This window comes from Pipistrellus hanaki (assembly GCF_964339955.1).
Source record: "Pipistrellus hanaki genome assembly, chromosome: X".
Taxonomy (NCBI): Eukaryota; Metazoa; Chordata; class Mammalia; order Chiroptera; family Vespertilionidae; genus Pipistrellus; species Pipistrellus hanaki.
In genome coordinates, this window is record NC_140524.1 from 27,018,970 (window position 1) to 27,037,591 (window position 18,622).

The 18,622-nt window shown below is 46.7% G+C and overlaps 1 protein-coding gene across 1 annotated transcript in view; it reads right to left on the bottom strand.

Annotated features, from left to right (window-relative positions):
- XPNPEP2 (X-prolyl aminopeptidase 2) overlaps positions 1 to 17,283 on the bottom strand; it is a 32,126-nt gene extending 14,843 nt beyond the window's left edge. The window contains exons 1-11 of the mRNA XM_084870657.1: positions 16,903 to 17,283; positions 13,169 to 13,242; positions 11,636 to 11,746; positions 10,436 to 10,499; positions 9,720 to 9,824; positions 9,376 to 9,462; positions 8,334 to 8,480; positions 4,658 to 4,759; positions 3,918 to 3,999; positions 3,470 to 3,665; positions 2,654 to 2,743 (exon numbers count right to left, since the gene is read on the bottom strand). Of these exons, the coding sequence (XP_084726783.1) occupies positions 2,654 to 2,743; positions 3,470 to 3,665; positions 3,918 to 3,999; positions 4,658 to 4,759; positions 8,334 to 8,480; positions 9,376 to 9,462; positions 9,720 to 9,824; positions 10,436 to 10,499; positions 11,636 to 11,746; positions 13,169 to 13,242; positions 16,903 to 16,951 (1,107 nt within the window). The 5' untranslated portion in view covers positions 16,952 to 17,283. The remainder of the gene's footprint in view (positions 1 to 2,653; positions 2,744 to 3,469; positions 3,666 to 3,917; positions 4,000 to 4,657; positions 4,760 to 8,333; positions 8,481 to 9,375; positions 9,463 to 9,719; positions 9,825 to 10,435; positions 10,500 to 11,635; positions 11,747 to 13,168; positions 13,243 to 16,902) is intronic.
- Between the last annotated feature and the right edge of the window lie 1,339 nt (positions 17,284 to 18,622).

Genomic DNA, 18,622 nt, shown 5'->3' on the forward strand with positions numbered 1-18,622 from the left:
ATATTATATATTGACTAGAGGCCCAGCACATGAAATTCATGCACTGGGGAGGGGGGTAGTCCCTCAGCCCAACCTGCACCCTCTCCAATCTGGGACTCCTTGGGGGATGTCCAATTGCCAGTTTAGGCCTGAAACTGGCAGTCAGACATCCTTCTCACAAACCGGTACTGCTGGCTCCTAACCATTTGCCTGCCTGGCTGCCTTATTCCTCAAACCACTCTGCCTGCCAGCCTGATCACCCCCTAACCGCTCCCCTGCTGGCCTGATTTGATACCTCACTGCTCCCCTGCTGGCCTGATCACCCCCAACTGCCCTCCCTGGCAGGCCTGGTTGCCCCCAAAAGACCTCCCCTGCTGGTCATCTTGTGACAATGTGGGGACAGCCATCTTGTGGCAGCAATTTTGTGATTACGTGGGGGCAGCCATCTTGTGATGCGAGGGTGTGAGGGTCAATTTGCATATTACCTCTTTATTATACAGGATTATATAATATAATGGAAAAATTTAAACATATATTAATTATTTATTAATATTTAACTGGTATAGCCAGCCCTCTGTAGTCACAGGCTCTGTATTCACGGATTCAACTAACCATGAAAAAGTTTTCAGAAAGTCGATCCCTAAACAATACAGTATAACAACTACAAGGTGGAATAAAAGTCGGTTTACAGATCTTCATATGCAAAATAATACATTAATAAATAATACAAGAATAAACTGTATTTCATGTACTCACAACTGTAAATCTACTTTTGCTCCACTCTCTATTTATACCACATTTGCATTGCATTAGGTATTATGAGTAATCTAGAGATGATTTAAAGTGTATGGAAGGAGCCCTATTTGGTTTGGCTCAATGGATAGAGTGTCGGCCTGCAGACCAAAGGGTCCTGGGTTCATTCCAGTTAAGAGCACATACCTCTGTTTCAGACTTCTCCCGCGCCTTAGTCTTTGCCCTGGTTAAGGGGGGGTGCAGGAGGCAACCAATCCATGTATTTCATTTACATTGATATTTCCCTCTGTCTTTTCCCTTTCTTCCACTCTCTCTAAAAATCAATGGAAAATTATCCTCGGGTGAGGATAAATAAATAAATAAATAAAGTATATGGGAGGATGTGTGTAGGTTGTATACAAATACTAGAACATTTTACATAAGGGACTTGAGTCTGCAGATTTTGGTATCTGCGGGGGTCCTGGAACCAATCTCCTGTGGATATCAAGAGATGACTTATTGACATTGTAACATATGTGTTTTATGTACACATTAAGTGACCATTGTAATCGAATGGATAGACAGAACAGGCTGTGTGGGGCAACTAGGCCGGCAGGGGTGTTAGTGAGGAGTGGCCAAAGGAATGAGCAACAGACTGTGTGGGGCAACCAGGTTATCAGGGGGTTTAGTGAAGGGCAACCAAACGACTGAGCAGCAGGCTGCGTGGGGCAACCAGGCCAGCAGAGGGGGCAGCGAGGGGTGACCAGGCTGGGGGAGGGGGGCAATTGGAGGTGACCAGGCAGGCAGGGGTGTCAGTAAACAGTGATCAGGCCAGTGAGGGGGGCCAGTAAGGGGAAACCAAGCTGGGGGGGGGGCAATTATGGGCAATCAGGCAGGCAGGCAGGTGAGCAGTTAAGAGCCAGTGGTCCCAGATTGTGAGAGGGATGTCCAATGACCAGTAGTCATCAGACATCCCCCTAGGGGTCCCAGATTGGAGAGGGTGCAGGCTGGGCTGAGGGGACCCCCCACGCACGAGGGCCTCTAGTGTATCATAGATAGTATAGTATCTATATATATAAAAGGCTAATATGCAAAGTGTCCCCTCAGGCTTTTGACCAGGAAAACAAGTTTGATCGCTCACTATGACGTGCGCTGACCACCAGGGGGTGACAAAGAACATGGTGGGTGACCAGCAGGGCACTGAGGGAGTGAGGGAAGGAGGAGGCAGGGGGAACCTCACAGTGCCAATGCACAGGTGGTGAGGGATGTAGGAGGTGGGGAGGCAGGGAACCAAATCAGCCCTGATTGCCAGCCAGGCCTAGGGACCCTACTCGTGGATGAATTTCATGCACCAGGCCTCTAATATATTATATATTTATTTAATCTTCAAAACAACCCTATGCTGTAGATTGCTATTTTTGAAAATATATATTTTGTTGATTTTTTTACAGAGAGGAAGAGAGAGAGATAGAAATGTCGATGAGAGAGAAACATCGACCAGCTGCCTCTTGCACACCCCCTACTGGGGATGTGCCTGCAACCAACGTGCATGCCCTTGACCGGAATCGAACCTGGGACCTTTCAGTCCGCAGACTGATGCTCTACCTCTGAGCCAAACCAGTTTTGGCTGTAGATTGCTATTTTAATCCTCATTTTACAAATGCGGTAACTGAGGTACAGAGAAGTGAAGCCACTTGCCCAAGGTCACCCAGCTAGGAGGTGAGCTGGAGTTTGAACTCTGATACCCTAACTCCAGGGCCTGTGTTCTAAACCACTGTACCATGCCAGGAGTAAGGGAGTAAAGCACTGGCTTATACCTAGGAATTCTGTGTCCACTTCCGTTTCATTGAAGGGGCTTCTTCAGGCTCCCCCTGCAGGGTCCCCTTTTAACCCCTAAGATTGGGAGCTCTGAAAAGGCTGGTCTGCCTTCCCATGGACTTACGTGGCTGTCCTTGAGGAGGGTCTGCTCCTTGCTGTTTTTCACCGCCTTGGTTACCATCACTGGGGAGTAGGTTTCTGTTATGACTTTACCCTGTCATGGGCAGAGAAGATGTCTGAGAACCTTTTCCAAGGGACAGTGTGTTTGAAATGGATCGACAAGAAATCCCTACTGAAGGGAGACTTGCCCATCCTATGGTGGCAATGACTTTTCCTTGTGTGCTTTCTGGCTACTCAGGTCTTTTCTAGTCTTCCATGGCCACCTTAACATTCCCTCCTTTCTGTCCTTCTATCACTCCCTGCCTCTGGATCCCACTGGTGCTCTGGGACAGATCAGAGCCTGGCCCCCACTAGTTGATGGGCTGTTCTGACAGTGAGTTTCCTGCCCATCATATCCTAACATCTATCACTTATTGAGCGCCTACTGTGCTCCAGGCACTGTGTTTTACATGCGTTACTTCCTCTATAGCACCTCAGAGCCACTCCTCTGAGGTTGGGACTCTTATCCATTTACAGGTGAGGGAAGAGAGGTCCAGCTTGGATAATTCAGTTGTCCAAGGTCATTGCACAACCAGTTGGGGCAAAGCCACGACTGTCTCAGGCTTGGCATTCTCAAAGCCTCTGCTCTACCAAGCTGAGTACACATGTACTCTCTCTAGCCTCTTTGACAATCTCTGAGTTCTCTGTGGACAGACAACTGATTTTTCTTCTTCCTTCTCTTCCCAGGAAGGCCTAGAAGGGAACTCACTGCATTATTTCTGACTGACCAACTCCCTGAATGGTTGAGAGACTTATCAGGGCTGGGGCCTGGCAAACCCACCTGGGGTATCACGTTGTAAAATGCATACATAGTATTGCTGGTCCCAATCCAGATCCTCACAGCTCCTGAGGCGTAGGCTTGGACGCTGTCATAGACTTGGTTATAATCTTCGAGTTGCACACACATAGGTCCTGTGCAGCTGGAGTTCAGATACTGCAGGGTCTCGGAGTTAAAGCGACTCTTGTTTACAAATAATCTGAGTAGGGAGGCAAGATCAGGAAGGTCCTGAGAATCTCTAAGGACAACGCAAAGGATCGGAGGCCCTTTGTTGCTGGAGGCCAGGGAGTGGGAGTAGACCAGGTTTGGAGTAGGTGGTAACAGCGGTCAGGGGGTCAGGAAAAACTCCAAGTTCATGGAAAGGCTGCATATGGTGGCAGGGTAAGTGGTGGAACAGTGAGAGGTAGAAATGGGAGGGAGTCCAGCACAGAAAGCCAAAGAAAAGCCATACCTGATGGACGAGTCCGTGAGCAGCGTGTAGGAATAGAAGAAGGGGTTATAAGGGATGTCATTACTGCGCAGATTGAAGAGCCCTGGGGAGGAGGAAAGGGACTATGTATGAGGTTGAACTGCCTGAAGCCAGCACATTTGATGCTTATGCCGCACTATTTCCTTTGGCACCCCAAAGATTGCCAGCAGCACCCCTGCTTCATCTATCTTTGCATATTTCTCAGTCTTTGGGGGTTGGGGTGTCTTTGAGGCAAGGATGAGAGCTATGGACCCTTCTCTCAGAAAAATGCAGATGCCCAGCCAGAAGTAAGCACACAGTTTCAGGGAGTTCCCAGATTACCTGAAGCCTAGAGCTGGGGTCAGATAAGAAGCCCTGAGCCACACAGGGACAGAACAGCTTCACTGGGTGCTAAAGCTGGATGGGTGAGTGCCGTGGGATGGGGGCGGGGCTGCTGGGAGGTGTTTACTGAGCTTCTTCCCCTTCATGAGACAAAAAACCTTTGCTGTTGTGTTCAGGCCACTCTTCCAGTGGCCTGGGGGCTGGCCCCAGATTGCCCTGGGCTTCCTTGTTGCTTTATTTAGCAGATATGATCTCCTTCCCTCTCCCCTTAGTACACATAGGCCATGGCCAAAGAACTCTCAGAAGTGGTGGGCACCTGGTGGCTGGGGGAGGAGTCCTACACTGCAGGGTCCAGGAGGCTGAGGGGTTGGAGGAAGCCAGTGGCCCACATGTGTACTCACAGGCTGTCTCATCAAGCATTGACAGAAGCACAGCAGTTGGGGCCTTGCGATGCTTCTGCATTTGGCTGCGGATGTTAGATACTTTCTCCTGCCAGGTGCTCCCTAGAAGCAAAGGAGCACAAAGAAAGCATGAGTAGTATACCTTCTCTTCGATACTCTCTGAGGGGGCTCCCTTAGAGCAATAGTTTTTCATTTCTCTAAAAGCAGTGGAACTCTTTCTTTAAACAAACTTCTACTCGTGCAGTCCTTAGGGATATGGGCTCTGGACCCATGCTACCTGGGTTCAAATCTTAGCTCTGCCATTATTAGCTGGGTGACCTTTGGCAAATGAGTCAGCAGCTCTGTGTCTTATTTTTCACAAGTGTAAAATGAGAATAAATCATAATGATAGCATCATTAGGGTTGTTATGGGGATCAAATGAATTCATATATAGGGTGTCCCTCCAAAATGTATCATTCACATTGAATAATTACAAAGGCAGTGTTTATTAAAATGCATTTCATTCTTAAAACTGAGCTATCAGGCTGAAGTGAGTATACATTTTTGGGGATTCCTTGTATTTAAAATTTTTTTATTGAATTTATTGTGATGACATTGGTTAGTAAAATTATACGGGTTTCAAGTGTGTATTGTATTGTGTGTTCACCACCCCAAATCAAGTCTCCTTCTGCCACCATTTATCTCCCTTTACCCTGAATGTGTGTGTGTGTGTGTGTGTGTATATATATATATATATATATATATATATATATATATATATATTTTAAATATATATTTTATTGATTTTTTACAGAGAGGAAGAGAGAGGGACAGAAAGTTAGAAACATCGATGAGAGAGAATCATCGATCAGCTGCCTCCTGCACACCCATTACCTGGGATGTGCCCGCAACCAAGGCACATGCCCTTGACCAGAACTGAACGCGGGACCTTTCAGTTTGCAGGCCAACACTCTATCCACTGAGCCAAACCAGTTTCAGCATGAATGCATATTTGTAATGCGCATAGAATGGTGTACTGGGGTATAGTGAGCCTGATACAACTTTCTGATCAATAAATATGCATGCAGAACAGAAAGCAGGAGAGCAGCCCTCGCTGAAGGGCAAAAGAATAGGACTGGGCCATGTTTAAGTGTCTTCCCTGCAGTAACCCTGGTGATTAATAAGCCACAGATCTGGTCTTAGGCATTTTGTATACATTGTTTTAATTCTTACTTGGTCCATTTTACAGAGTCTTAGAGGAGGCAAAGTGACTTATCTAGGGTCTTATAGCTGGCAAGGGGTGGAGCTGAGATTTTAATCCAGTTGGTTTGACTACATGGTTCACACTCTTAATCTGTACAGACCCTGAACTATATTGCTAACATTGTCAGTCTCCAAACCTGTCCTTAAATTCAGTGTCACAGAGCTGTACTTTCTGGGATGCTTGTATCCTGGTCCTAGGACTTTAATTTTCATCTTTTATTCCTGCTCCCTCTAAAGAACCTACCTCTACACAGGGTTAGGAATTTACCCGTAGAAGGTCATAACCCCTTAATAGGGTCCTGGTTGGGTTCAGAGATTAGCATAAATAACTGGATGCCATTTAAAAAAACTGCAAAAGCTAAAACAATTCAACAAGAATCAAAGCTTTGGGTATCACACCTTCCCTCCACCCCCCCTTTTCATTTCCCCCAACTTGGGTATAATACTTTTTAAGGTTTATTTATTTTTATTTTAATAAAATTTTAATGTTCAGATTATTACAGTTGTTTCTCCTCACCCCCCCCCATAGATCCCCTCCAAGATTTATTTTACTTTAATGTGGTAAAATAGATGTACCATAAAATTTATCATTATAACAATTTTAAAGTGTACAATTCAGTGGCTTTAAGAACAATCATAAGATTGTGCAACCACCATTACTATCTAATTCCAGAACATTTTCATCATCCCCAAAGGAAACCCTATAGCCCTTATGCAGTCTCTCCCTATTCCACCCTCTGCTGGATATTTCATACAAATGGAACCATACAATATGGAACCTTCTCTGACTGGCTTCTTTCACCCAGAGTTATGCTTTCAAGGTTTATGAATGTGATAATTATTGAGACAAATAATGAAAGAAAATTTAAATTGTCTGATACAGCCCTAGCTGGTTTGGCTCAGTGAATAGAATGTCAGCCCAAGGACTGGAGGGATCTAGTCAAGGGCATGTGCCTTGGTTGCAGGATCCCTGGCTTTGGTCAAGGTGTGTGCAGGAGGCAACCAATCAATGTGTCTCTCTCACATTGATGTTTCTCTCTGTCTCTCCCTCTCCCTCCCATTCTTTCTAAAAATCAATGGAAAAATATCCTCGAGTGAGGATTAACAAAACAAAACAAAAAGTAATCTGATACATACAGGTATCTTTGAGTAACCAACTTTTCAAGTTCTTTATTTTGCTCCCTCTGCCCTTTAATGAATTGCTAGAGAAACAATCTCTCATCTGTATAACTTTAGAGACTCAAGAACTTTATTTTCGGGCTTCCAGGCTCAGCTCTGGCGCCTGATGGCTCTTCCTTGGACTAGCAGCCAGCGATGGCTCGGTTTCCCCTCATTTGTGGGACGTGACAAAACTCATGCAAATTGTCTCCCAGTTTCTGGGAGGTTTTCTTCTTTATCCCCTCCCCTTCCCAATATAACCGTGCCCTTCTTTATCTGAACCAGATAAGTTTTATGTTTGATGGAACAGCCTTGGATATAAAGTTTCTTTAAAACCTGCCAAGATGCAGAAAGAATGACTCTGTAAGTTACATCAGAATGGATAAAGAAAATTGGACACAATTTTAAAATTTCATCAGAGCTGCTATTTTGAAATTTCCCTCCTGCTTTTTTGTCTCATCTCCAAACAACAAATGTGCATGGACCTGCAAGTGAAAAGGGGCCTCTCAGATTGCCCAATATTGCTAGGAATCCAAGTTCACTGGCCCGTTCAAAATTCCTGGGAAGATAGAAGGTGATGGTGGCCAAGACTCTGATTCATAGTCAGTAAGTAGCCTGGTCCCGCCAGGATTTTAGTCACTACTTACAAGAATCATAGAGCACACTGTTCATTTATGACATATTTAGATGGTGTCAGCAGGGCTAAGGTTACTGATGTTAGAGTTTTTGGGGTCACTTAACTTTCTTTTGTAGTCCAGCTGAAACTTGAGTCTTAATCTGTGCCACACACTGACCCTGATCTTATTTACTGCCTTTGTCCACCCTGGCCCACCCAAATCCAGCGACCTTAAATCTAAATTCCTCATCACAAGAGCGCTGGAAATCAAAGTTTGAATGAGTCAAAGGGAGTTGGTCTCCAATACCACATCAGCAACTCACATTGTGTCTTTTCTCTCTTCAAAAGGGTGTGTTATTTTTCATCTTTCTCTGATTCCCCTTGTTTTCTCTCTCCCTGCTTCCTATTGCTTCAAATACTAACACTCTTTTATTCCAGCATTTTCTAAATATGGTCTGAGGACCTTTGATTCTGAGTCACATTTAAGAGGGCTCAGAAATCTGCATTTTAAACAAACATCCCAGGCAATTGGAGTGGGCATGAAGTTTTGAGAACTATTGCTTTGGTACCTCACAGGACATTTTTTTTCCAGTCAAAGTAGCAGCAGCAGGGGCCCGTGTTGCTACATGTTGGGAAAGAGAGCTGGCTTGAGGATTCACCTGTGAACGCCTCCTGCAGGGCATAAATGGGCTCGCTTGGAACTGGAGGCCTCTTTGAACCCCATACCAGGTCCACAAGGTTGGTTGTGATTGGCTTCAGCTCTCTGTCAGAGCCTTGGAGGGCTGTGTCATAACTCTTCCAGGTGCCTGCAGAGACAGGAAGGAGTCACTTGTCCCCTGCCCACTTAAACCTCAGGAAAAATTGTGACTCAGGGACAATTAATTCTTATCTAGTCTGTCTCCTGCTCTGCTCCTGTAGCCCTAGCTGTCCAGAGCCTGTCCAAGCAGCCTGACCCTCCTGAGTCCTATCTTCTTACCTTCCTCTTTCCACTTTCAAAGACTAATTTCCCTGAGCCCGCTCCAATACTGTTCATAGCCAATTGGCTAAGCTCATCTTATTAAGTACCAATGGATGTGGGGCCCTCTTTTGGTACTCTCCATTTTGACTGAGCTTCAATGTCATATCCCAAAGGAATGCTTATGTTTAGGCCATCGGAAAGGCTGTCAAAAAAGCAATTACTGAAGTGGGAGCCTTTAGTACATATTCACAAGGACTTCATCCTTGGGGTCAGGCTGGCCAGAACCCAGGGAGCTGCATTCCTGGGGCGGGGGGGGGGGGCTGGAGTACTATGCTTCTTTACTCAGAAGCCCTCTCAACTCCTTTGACCCTTCCAAGCTGCCTTCCAGAAGAGGGCTACCAAATCAGTGATTCTAGTGCCCTAATTGGTGGAGTTCCAGGTCCCAAAGGGTTGTTCTGGGTTCAAAGACATCTTAGACTATTCATCTGCTAGATCTTAATAGTTCCCTGAGTCTTCTAGGTTAGGTCTCTTTAAAAAGTCTGTATTCATTCTCTTAAATATATTTTCATTACAAAATTCATGAATACGTTCTTGTTACAAAATATTCTGCAAGCACAAGTTCAAACACTATGTCTTTAGTCTCCCTGCCCTTCCTTGTACCAAACTATGCTTCTTTACATCCCAGGGAAACTGAGTCATCCTCATTGGTGTGGAAAAATACAGGGACTGAAGGAAGAACTTACCAATGGAGAAGAGGAGGGGGTCAAAGCCCACATGCCCTCCAGCAGGAGTCTCAGTGAGGAGCCAGTTGACAATGGGAATACTGCCAACTTAAGGGAAGACAGCAAGGAACAAAGGTCACCTCCAGGGCCAGCCCCAGACCCTCTAGCCAGGTTTCTGCCGTCACAGTGCTGCCATGTGTATCCTCCTTGATAGCAGCCTCAAAGTTTAGGAATGACCTCGAATTTCCCCAGCTTTCCATAGGGACCCAACTTGGCCTTGAATGTACCCCAGCACCTAGTACACCCTGAACTTACCATAGTCTGGGTTCCAGGGCATAGGGAACAAATCCATGCAGCCCCTTTACCTTCCTTATGGAGCTCCCAATTGCAGTCCATCTCTTTCTCAGCCTGGGTCCAGTAGCGACTGTCAGTCCAGAGACCTGCTTTCCCCATGGTCACCACTGCGGTTCCTGGGGCAGAACAAAGAAACTTGGAGGTGAGAGTGAAGGTGAGGGATGTGGTTTTACTAGTGCCTGTGCAAGAATCAGCAAGAGAAGCGTGGATTTCATTCAAGGAGCCAGGATCAGGGTGGGAGGCTTCTTCAAAAACTGAGACCTCATATAAGGCCTCTCTACATGTATGCCTCATTTGGCTGTGTGAAGTGATGCTTCCCCTAAAAGGACCAGCAAAGCAATACTTTGTTCCCAAGTGACCCAAGGGAATCAGCAGGCTTCTAGTGGCTAGACATAGGAGTAGGGACTGTCCCAGAAAAGAAGCTCAGGTAGTGCTAGGCTGGGCTTGGCAGTAGCAGAGGCAATGAGCACGGGAAGGAAGCCAGGAGGGCTCTCTGCCTCATGCAGAAGTGTGGCTGGTGGACTATGAGATGTGTGCCCTGGGGAACCTGATGGAATACCTGCTCTGGTGACATTTTTTGCAATGATGGAGGGGAGGCAGAGTAGTAAGGGGCTTCTGGACACCAGGTTCTGGGGTCTTGGGTGCAGACAACTAGCCACACCAGGGCACCTGTGACCACCTCTGAGTCGACCAATAGAAGCAATGAGGGCAGGGTAATAGTTGTTACCTGAAGACCCTGTAAAGCCTGTCATCCATGTAAGCCTCTTGTCATGTTCGCCAATGTACTCACTCTAGGAAATTAACATTATTGTTAGCTTTCCTCATGAAATCAGACCTCATAGGAAAGGCCCCCAACCACATCCCAGTTTTGTTTTGTTTTTTTGTTAGATTGACCCAGTTCTAAAAGCCAGGCATTTTGGGCACCTCTTCAGGAAGCACTCTGGAATTCCCCCCAGCTCTTAGGATCTCTTCCCTTGAACAACTATATCTCTTAGAGTCTAAACCCCACAATCTAGTACTGGAATGTTCTGCAAAGGAGTGTTGAATCCCTGGACAGAATTCAAATTCTGTGCAGTCTGGGATCATGTCTTTTGGTTCCTCTGGGTTCTTCCCTCCAACTGACATCCTATGTCCCCAGTCTAGCATAGTACATTGAGCCCATCATTTCTGCAGAGGGCTTTATACATTATAGTATTTTGATCCTCATAATTCTCAGACACAGAGTTCATTATTCCTGTCTTGCAGAAGAGGAAACTGAGGCTCAGAAGTTCAGACACTTAGCCAAGGTTCTTAAGTCTTTCCCAGCAGGTGGGCAAACTAATTCAAATAATCTTATTGACACTAAAATTCCTCCTCTTCTAAATGGGTTTGTGCTGGAAAGGTGGATGGAGTGAAGGGGGAAACAGTAGTAGGAAAGGGTGGGCAGGGCTCTGCTTTGGGAAAAACAGTTCTTCTTCAGACTATATTATTTCCTATCTGCTTCCCCTCCCCTAGCCTATATACACCCGAACTTGTGTAGTCCAGGGCTCTGGATTTCAGTGCCCCATCCATTAGGCTATGAAAAGGGCTGAGCAGGAAGGGAGTTTAGCATTCTTCCAGTCCTATTCCAAGACCTCATTCTATCCTCCTAAACATTCATTGTACATCTGCCATCTAGAAAGTGATAAAAATCCATTCTGAAGTTGTTTATAGTTTCATTGCCTGAGGTCAAGATTTGACAATGTCTTCTCTCCTATGTAAAGGATTGCATTCTTTCAGCTGCCTTAAACTCCCATGTCCAAGCTCCACATTTCCTTCCTTTGCCTGTTAAATCCTTCCTCTGCTTTTATCTTCTGAGTCATAACAATCTCCTGTTTGTGGCCTGTTTTCATAAGCTGATCTGGGGTAGCAGAAAAGGCAAGGATGGGGGGTGGGAGCCATCTCTTACCATGTGGGCATCCGTGTTTGGGATGATGTAGGCAGAGAGATTCCAGGTTCGCATCTGCTGGCGAAGGGCTGTGAGCTGCACTGTGGTGTTGACCACAGTAACTGGAAGGTACTTACACAGGACAGAATGACACCAAGAACACACAGAGACACATATTGTTTAGAGAAAATTATGCCTGGGCCCCCACCATCCGGAGGAGCCACCAGCCTCTTCTTAGGCAGGGTTTGGGGGCTGGTAGGGTGGATAAGCTGGGCTGGCCTGGAGAGGGATGGGGAAACAACTGATGTTATGGGTTAGTCTAGATTAAGGTGTATGGGCTGAGAGGATATGGAAATGTTGAAGAGCTTGGAAAGGAACCCTTTGTGAAAATAATGGGACCTTAGTCTAGGATTGTGGAAGTTGCAGGGGACAGTCTCTCTTTGGATATCTTAGAGGTAGTACTACAAATTTAACAAATAAAAATACAGGATTCCAATTCAGTCACATTTGAATTGCAGATAAACAATGTTTTAGTGTAAGTATGTCCTTTGCACTATTTAGGGCATACTTATGTAAAATATTATGCATTATCTTAAATTCAAATATAACTTGGAACTCTGTATTTTATCTGGCAAACCTACCTCAGAGACTTTTTCAAGTTTCCATTCACTGGTTTCAGATGGCAAAGGAGAGTGAATGAGTAACCCCAGGAGTTTAGGACATTGTCCAGAAAGATCTCCTCCAAGCCAGACAGTTTTTAAAGGTTGCTTTATCTTTAAAATAAAGTGTGGGTTTTTTATTTGTTTATTTTGGTTTGTTTTGCCTTCTACTCCACAATATATCCATGTTTGCTTTTAAGGAAAAGTAATGTGGCTGGCCCTGTCAGCCCCAGTGGACTTATAAAGTTGACAATGCACGCAGATGTATCCCTGAGATTTAGCAGATACTGGTAGGCCCACTAGCTCTCACCTTTTGGCTTACCCCTGCCTGGGGAAGCTCTTTTACCTATTTTGGTTTTGGAAAGAATCACTTGGGTGTCCAGCCAAGAAGATGATGATTTTTCTGCTCTAATCTATTGGGCTTTCTCTAAGTCTTCACACTCTAGGCCCCCCTCTCTTACCCTTCCATTGGCTCTTCTAGCCTTCTGTCTTCCTCCCTCCTCCCTTCTTTGCCTTCCCTTTTGCTGTTCCTCTAGAATTATTGTTTTCTTTCCTCCCAGCTTCCTCCTGGCCTCTGCCTAGACTCAATAAAGTTAGTTGTGGGCCTCCTATCCACTTTCTTTCCCCTTATCCCTCCTTCTGATGGGGCTGTCGAAGTCCAAGCCAGGACAGACGTAGATAGTCTGCTGTAGGAATGGGTGGGAGGGAAGGATGAGGGGTGAATATAAGACATCTGACAATTGGCTGCCCTTCCTGAGGAATGTTAATCAGAAACAGTTTGGCCCAAAGTCCAGAAATCAGAAGACAGGCTGGTAGAGGGAGAGGCTAGCAACTGAGCCAATGCGGGATGGGGAGGACGATGGGACCTATAGTGTGGGCTAAGCCAGGGACTCACAGGAGGGCTCGCTGAACAGTTTCTCACGTTCTCTCTTCTCAGGTCCATTGGCTTTGCATGGCCCCAGGCACAAACTAGAAAACAGGAGAGAAATCCAGGGTCACTTGGCTATCAGATAATTTTGAGAGAACACAGGGACGTGTTCTCCCAACCTTCCTTCCTGTCCCTTGCAGACCCTCTCTTGTTTGAAAACACACAATGCTGTCCAACTCTCCTTGAGGATAAAAATAATCACATTTCATAGGAAATCAGAATGAATTGGCTGGCAACCTGGGTCACAATAAAAGAAACCTGATCCATTGCCACTTTGGGAACGGTTTTAGTGCTCATTAAATCAAAATTTTCCTTCTAATCTAATTGGGTCTCTTCAGGGTCTACTGAACTGGAAAAGTTGTATGTAAATTAAATTTTTGTAATCAAATTTTCTTTGAAATGCTAGGATCTCACTAAATAATCACCCTACCTTCATTTTACCCTTCTATAAATCTAATTTCATATACATTGGGTTTACTTAAACTCAAGGCCCACTTGTATCATCTATATATATAAACAGCCAGTGACCATAATGGCCATAACAACCTTAACTACTGGTCGCTATAATGCCCACTGTAGCCAGCAAACCAGCTGACCAGGGAGTGGGGCTGGCCGACCAATCTTGCAGCCCCTCCCCCCTGCCAGCCTGCCCCTGATTGGGCTCTCCCATCCCCATAAAGAGCAGAGTCGGCTGGCCAAATGCTCCCCCCCCCCCAATCAGCCGGCTCCACCACATAGGCTTGCAGCCCCTCTTCTTGACCAGCCCAATAGGGGTGGGGCTGGCCAGCCAATCTCCCATAGCATCTCTCCCAGGCTGGCCCCACCCACCATGGGTCCCCACCACCCTGATCAGCCTGCAGCCCTTCCTCCTGGCCAGCCCTGCCCCTGATGGCTCCATCCCCACCCCAATAGGGATCGTGGCAGGCCAACCAATCTCCTGCAGCCCCTCCCCAACCCAGCCCCACCCCAGATTGGTCCCCCCACCCAGATCAGGGGCAGGACCAGCCGGCCAACCACTCAAGGCCCCTCTCCCAGGCCTCTGGCCCCCAACTGGCACCCCCCACTCCATTGGGGCAGGGCTAGCCTGCCCACCGCCCACAGCCCCTCCCCATGGCTGGTCCCACCCCCAATCGGGGCAGGCCCGCCAGCCAATCACCTGCTGCCCCTTCCCCTAGCAGGCCCAGCCCAGATCTTCTGGGCAGGCTGGCCAACCTCCTGCCATCTCCTCCCCCCAACAGGCCCAGCCCCGACCCTCCCGATTGGGGCTGGGCCGGCGGGACCCCGCCCATGCACTGGGCCTCTAGTTTCATATAATCCAAATCTCTGCCTATCATTCCAGGCCAGTTTGAAGTATGTAAAACAGGCAATCCCAGTCTGACATCATCACCTGGTGGGAAAAGGTGGGTTAGCATTAAAGAGCTCCTACTTTGTGCCAGACACTTAAGTCAACAATTTATTTATAGTATCTCATTTGATACCTGTAGCAATTCTGTGAGGTGAGTATTATTGTTTACTTTCTACAGAGGAGGAAACTGAGGCCCAGATCATTTTAGTAACTTGACCAAGTTTTGCCACGGTAAGTCAGTGGTAGGTCAGTGGTTTGAAACTGGGCCATCAGAGTACAAAAATCCAACCATGGAAGGATAGTGCCACAGAAGGGACAGAGTGCATGGAGAGACTTAGTTTCCAACTTGGGCTGGGCCCCAAATTTGGTGTGATCCAAGTAGGATTGCCAAGTATTCAGAGTGAACATTTCCTAAGTGCCTACTGTATGTCGGGGGCTGGGTTAAATCCTATAGGCTCTGGCCTTAAAAGTCCAGTGGTCTCTGATAGTCTGTCCCTCTAGCACCCCACCTTTAAAAATATTTTCATTGATTTCAGAGAGATAGGGAGAGGGAGAGAGAGATAGAAACACCAATGATGAGAATGATCACTGATTGGCTGCTTCCTGCATGTCCCTTTCTGGAGATTGAGTCCACAACCTGGCATGTGCCCTGATCGGGAATGGAACCACAACCTTCTGGTTCATAGGTCAATGATCAACCACTGAGCCATATTGGCTGGGATAGCACCCCGCCTTTTGAGAAATAATGGGGACCTGAGTATGGACACTCCCACTGCACTTTTACTGAGTGGGTTGAGCTATAGATAGAAGGAGGGTGACTGGTGTTTAACATCATGAATGCCCTGCCTGGTTGTCTTGGTCTTATAAACTCAAGGGGGAGATTAAATCTTATTGATTTAAAATAATGAATCCTCATTTCTGCAGGAGCAGATCTCTGACAAAATGATGGTGCTAAGATGCCAACATAAAAAGCAAGACTCAGCCAACCTATGTCCTGTTCTCTGAGGCCCAGGCTGTGGCTCCCAAGAGTAGGCTGTGCAGCCAAATCATTTTGTGGTCCCTGACACAGGGCCTGGCACTGGAGAGGTACTCAGGAACTGGGCACTGAATGAATGAGCAAAGTCCTGCAGACAGAGAGCAAAGGGAAGGAAGGCCTCTCTACAGCTTGAAGTGGAGTGGGTATGGAGAATGCTGAGCTGGGCTGTTCATTGTGACCAAAGAGGACAAATGGGGTACCATAAAGGGTGACAAAGACCAAGCTTTATTTATGCTCTTCCAAGCACTTTTCTCAATTAGACCTTGACTTTGGCCTGCCATGCCCATCCTATCCTTGATGGTCCTGAATCTACCAGTCTTAGAAAGAATATTCCTAAGTTAGTTTAGAGAGACTCTCCAACCCTTAATATCTGATTACCTCTTGATATCTGATCAAATTCCTCACTCCTACCCTTGGTATTTGATTACCATGGCCTGCCTTCCACAAGTATCCTATTAAGTCAATTTAGCAAGAATCTCCCTACCCTTGCCTAGCCAGCATGGCTCAGTGGTTGAGTGCCTATGAACCAGGAGGTCACAGTACAATTCCTAATCAGGGCACATGTCTGTGTTGCAGGCTCAATCCCCAGTGTGGAGCATTCAGTAGGCAGGCAATCAATGATTTTTGCTTATCATGGGTGTTTCTATCTCTCTCCTTCTCCCTTCCTCTCTGAAATAAATTAAAATATTTTTAAAAAAGAATCTCCTTATCCTTGATGTCTCCTCTTAGGAATTTCCCATCCATTGACTTCCTTTCTCTGATCATTGGCCATCTTTGTTGTATTCAGAGTTAAGCCTGGTCTTCCTCCCCTATTGCAATGTCCCTATTGCAATAGTCTTGAATAACATCTTCCTTACTTTTGTTTTTAATTGAGAGAGGAAGGGAGATTAGAGAGAGAGAGAGAGAGAGAGAGAGAGAGAGAGAGAGAGAGGGAGAAGACATTGATCGGTTGCCTCCCACATGTGCCCCTACCAAGGAACGAACCCACAATCTGGGCATATACCTTGACTGGGAATCAAACCCACAACCTTCTGGTATACAGGATGACACTCCACAACCAACTGAGCAACACAGGCCAGGGCTCTTCCTTACTTTAAAGAAAGTGCCAGAATAATTTTCCCCCTTTAACAGGTGGGAATGGAAAGGTGTCAAACAGACTAGATCTGAGTCTTGAGGGTCTCAAGGACTGGCCCTGGTGTTCTTCCTCAAGACAGAGGGAGGCCAAGAGAAAAGAGGCAGCTGGGTCCAGCCCTCACTCCAACCATTTCTGGACCTACCCTCCCAGCGTCAGAGGGGATGGAGAAATCGGGATGCACATACCAGAGAGGAGGACAAGCCAGGGGCAGCAGCCCCAGGAAGCCCAGGCCATGGAGTCTGCAGATGCTGGTGCTGGGTTAATGGAGGGACAGGGGAGAAGGGCAGGTCTCTTCCTTTCCTGGCCTCTTCCTCCAGGCCTTTCCTCGGCAGGAGCAGCCAGAGGGCAGGGGCTGGTGATGTGGAGATGTCTGGCTGGTTGATGAAGAATCCTCTTCTGCTTTGTTGTTTATGAAGGATCCAGGACCCAGAGTGGGCAGAGAAGCCTCTGCTTGCTACCAATCTCCTGGAATAAGGTGTGATCCTGCCCCTGGGGCAGAGTCCAAAGATCTGTTTCTCTCAGTCCCCTTTATCTACAGCAGCCAGCCTCTGGCCATTCCTGAATTCTGTTCCCCTCCCTCCGGTAAGCTGTTTCCCATTAGCTCCCCACCCCAGGCTCTGGCTACAATCCCACTTTGGCTTCCAGATGGAAGTTTATCCTTCCTCCTCCTTTAAGGTGGTATGTGTCAGAAAAAGCCAGTGACCTCTCTCCCTAGAACCTGGGAAGCCCCACTGCACTCCTCAGGGAAGTTGTTTATAGCTAGACAGTTACTTTCTTGAGCTGCAGTGAGTCCCCTCAGGAGAGCCCACTTTGAAAAAGTGCTGCTGGCAGAGGGTAAGACTGCCTTTCTCTTGGGACTGTTAATACCATTCACACCTGAGATGGGGAAAGGCCCAAAGGCCGGTTTGGAAGGATTAGGACAGTGGTTCCCAATGTGGAGCACACACTCCACAGGGGGGCAATTTGGTTTTTAAGGGGAGCTATTTGAGAATGAGTTATTGACAGTGAATTTTTTTTGCATTTCTTACAGTTCTAGGGGCCTCATAGACAGCATATAAATATATATTGTGACACATTTATGCATTTCAGTTCTCTATTTGTAGAGGGCCAAATGGGAACACACCTGGACATTCTTTAGATTGTTGTTGACTGGGCCCGGGATATTGGCGGAGTCATGTCAGTTGCACTCCTGCCCTGGGAGTGCAGACATATTCTTAGTTCCTGGCTTGTGTTTGTCCAGGAGGAAGGAGTGGGTGGGCCCTGGGCCCTCCCAGGTCCTTGTTTTCCTGTGAAACCCCCTTGGGATTGGAGAATAAATAGATGTGCTGCGTGGCTCAGGAGGTCCTCAACTGTCTCTTCAGCAGAGGAGGTCGGCGGCCCTCCCAGCTCCCAGATTAAAATCTATCTCTCTGTCTTCTCTCTTTATTTCTTTTATTTCTCAATCCCTGGCCATCTCCACTTAGAACCGGTTCATTCATCTCTTTCCGTGCAGGACACGGAAAAGGGAGATCCCCGCCGCATCAGGCCCCCGCATCTATTATATGTTTTGAAACTTTATTTTTTACTAGTGGCCCAATGCACAAAATTTGTGCACATTAAAAGAGGATTAATTAGAGGAAATATTTTAATATTACTATTTGCCCTTTCTCTATAATAGAAGTGTCAGAGATGAAAGAAAATTAGTAAAAGGTATATGAAAATCTCCCTCCTGTCAGAGTCTGGGATGCACCGTGGGACCCAGAGTCAAGTCCCTGCCCACTCATGTGTGCCTCAAAATTGTGCAAAACCCATACCCGGCTGGCCTGCCACATTGGGTTAGATCCAGACCTAGCAGATCATATCCTTGTCAAGCCCTGCTGGGTGGGGGGCATTGCCTGAGGTTGCCTGGCCTGGTGTCAAGGCAGG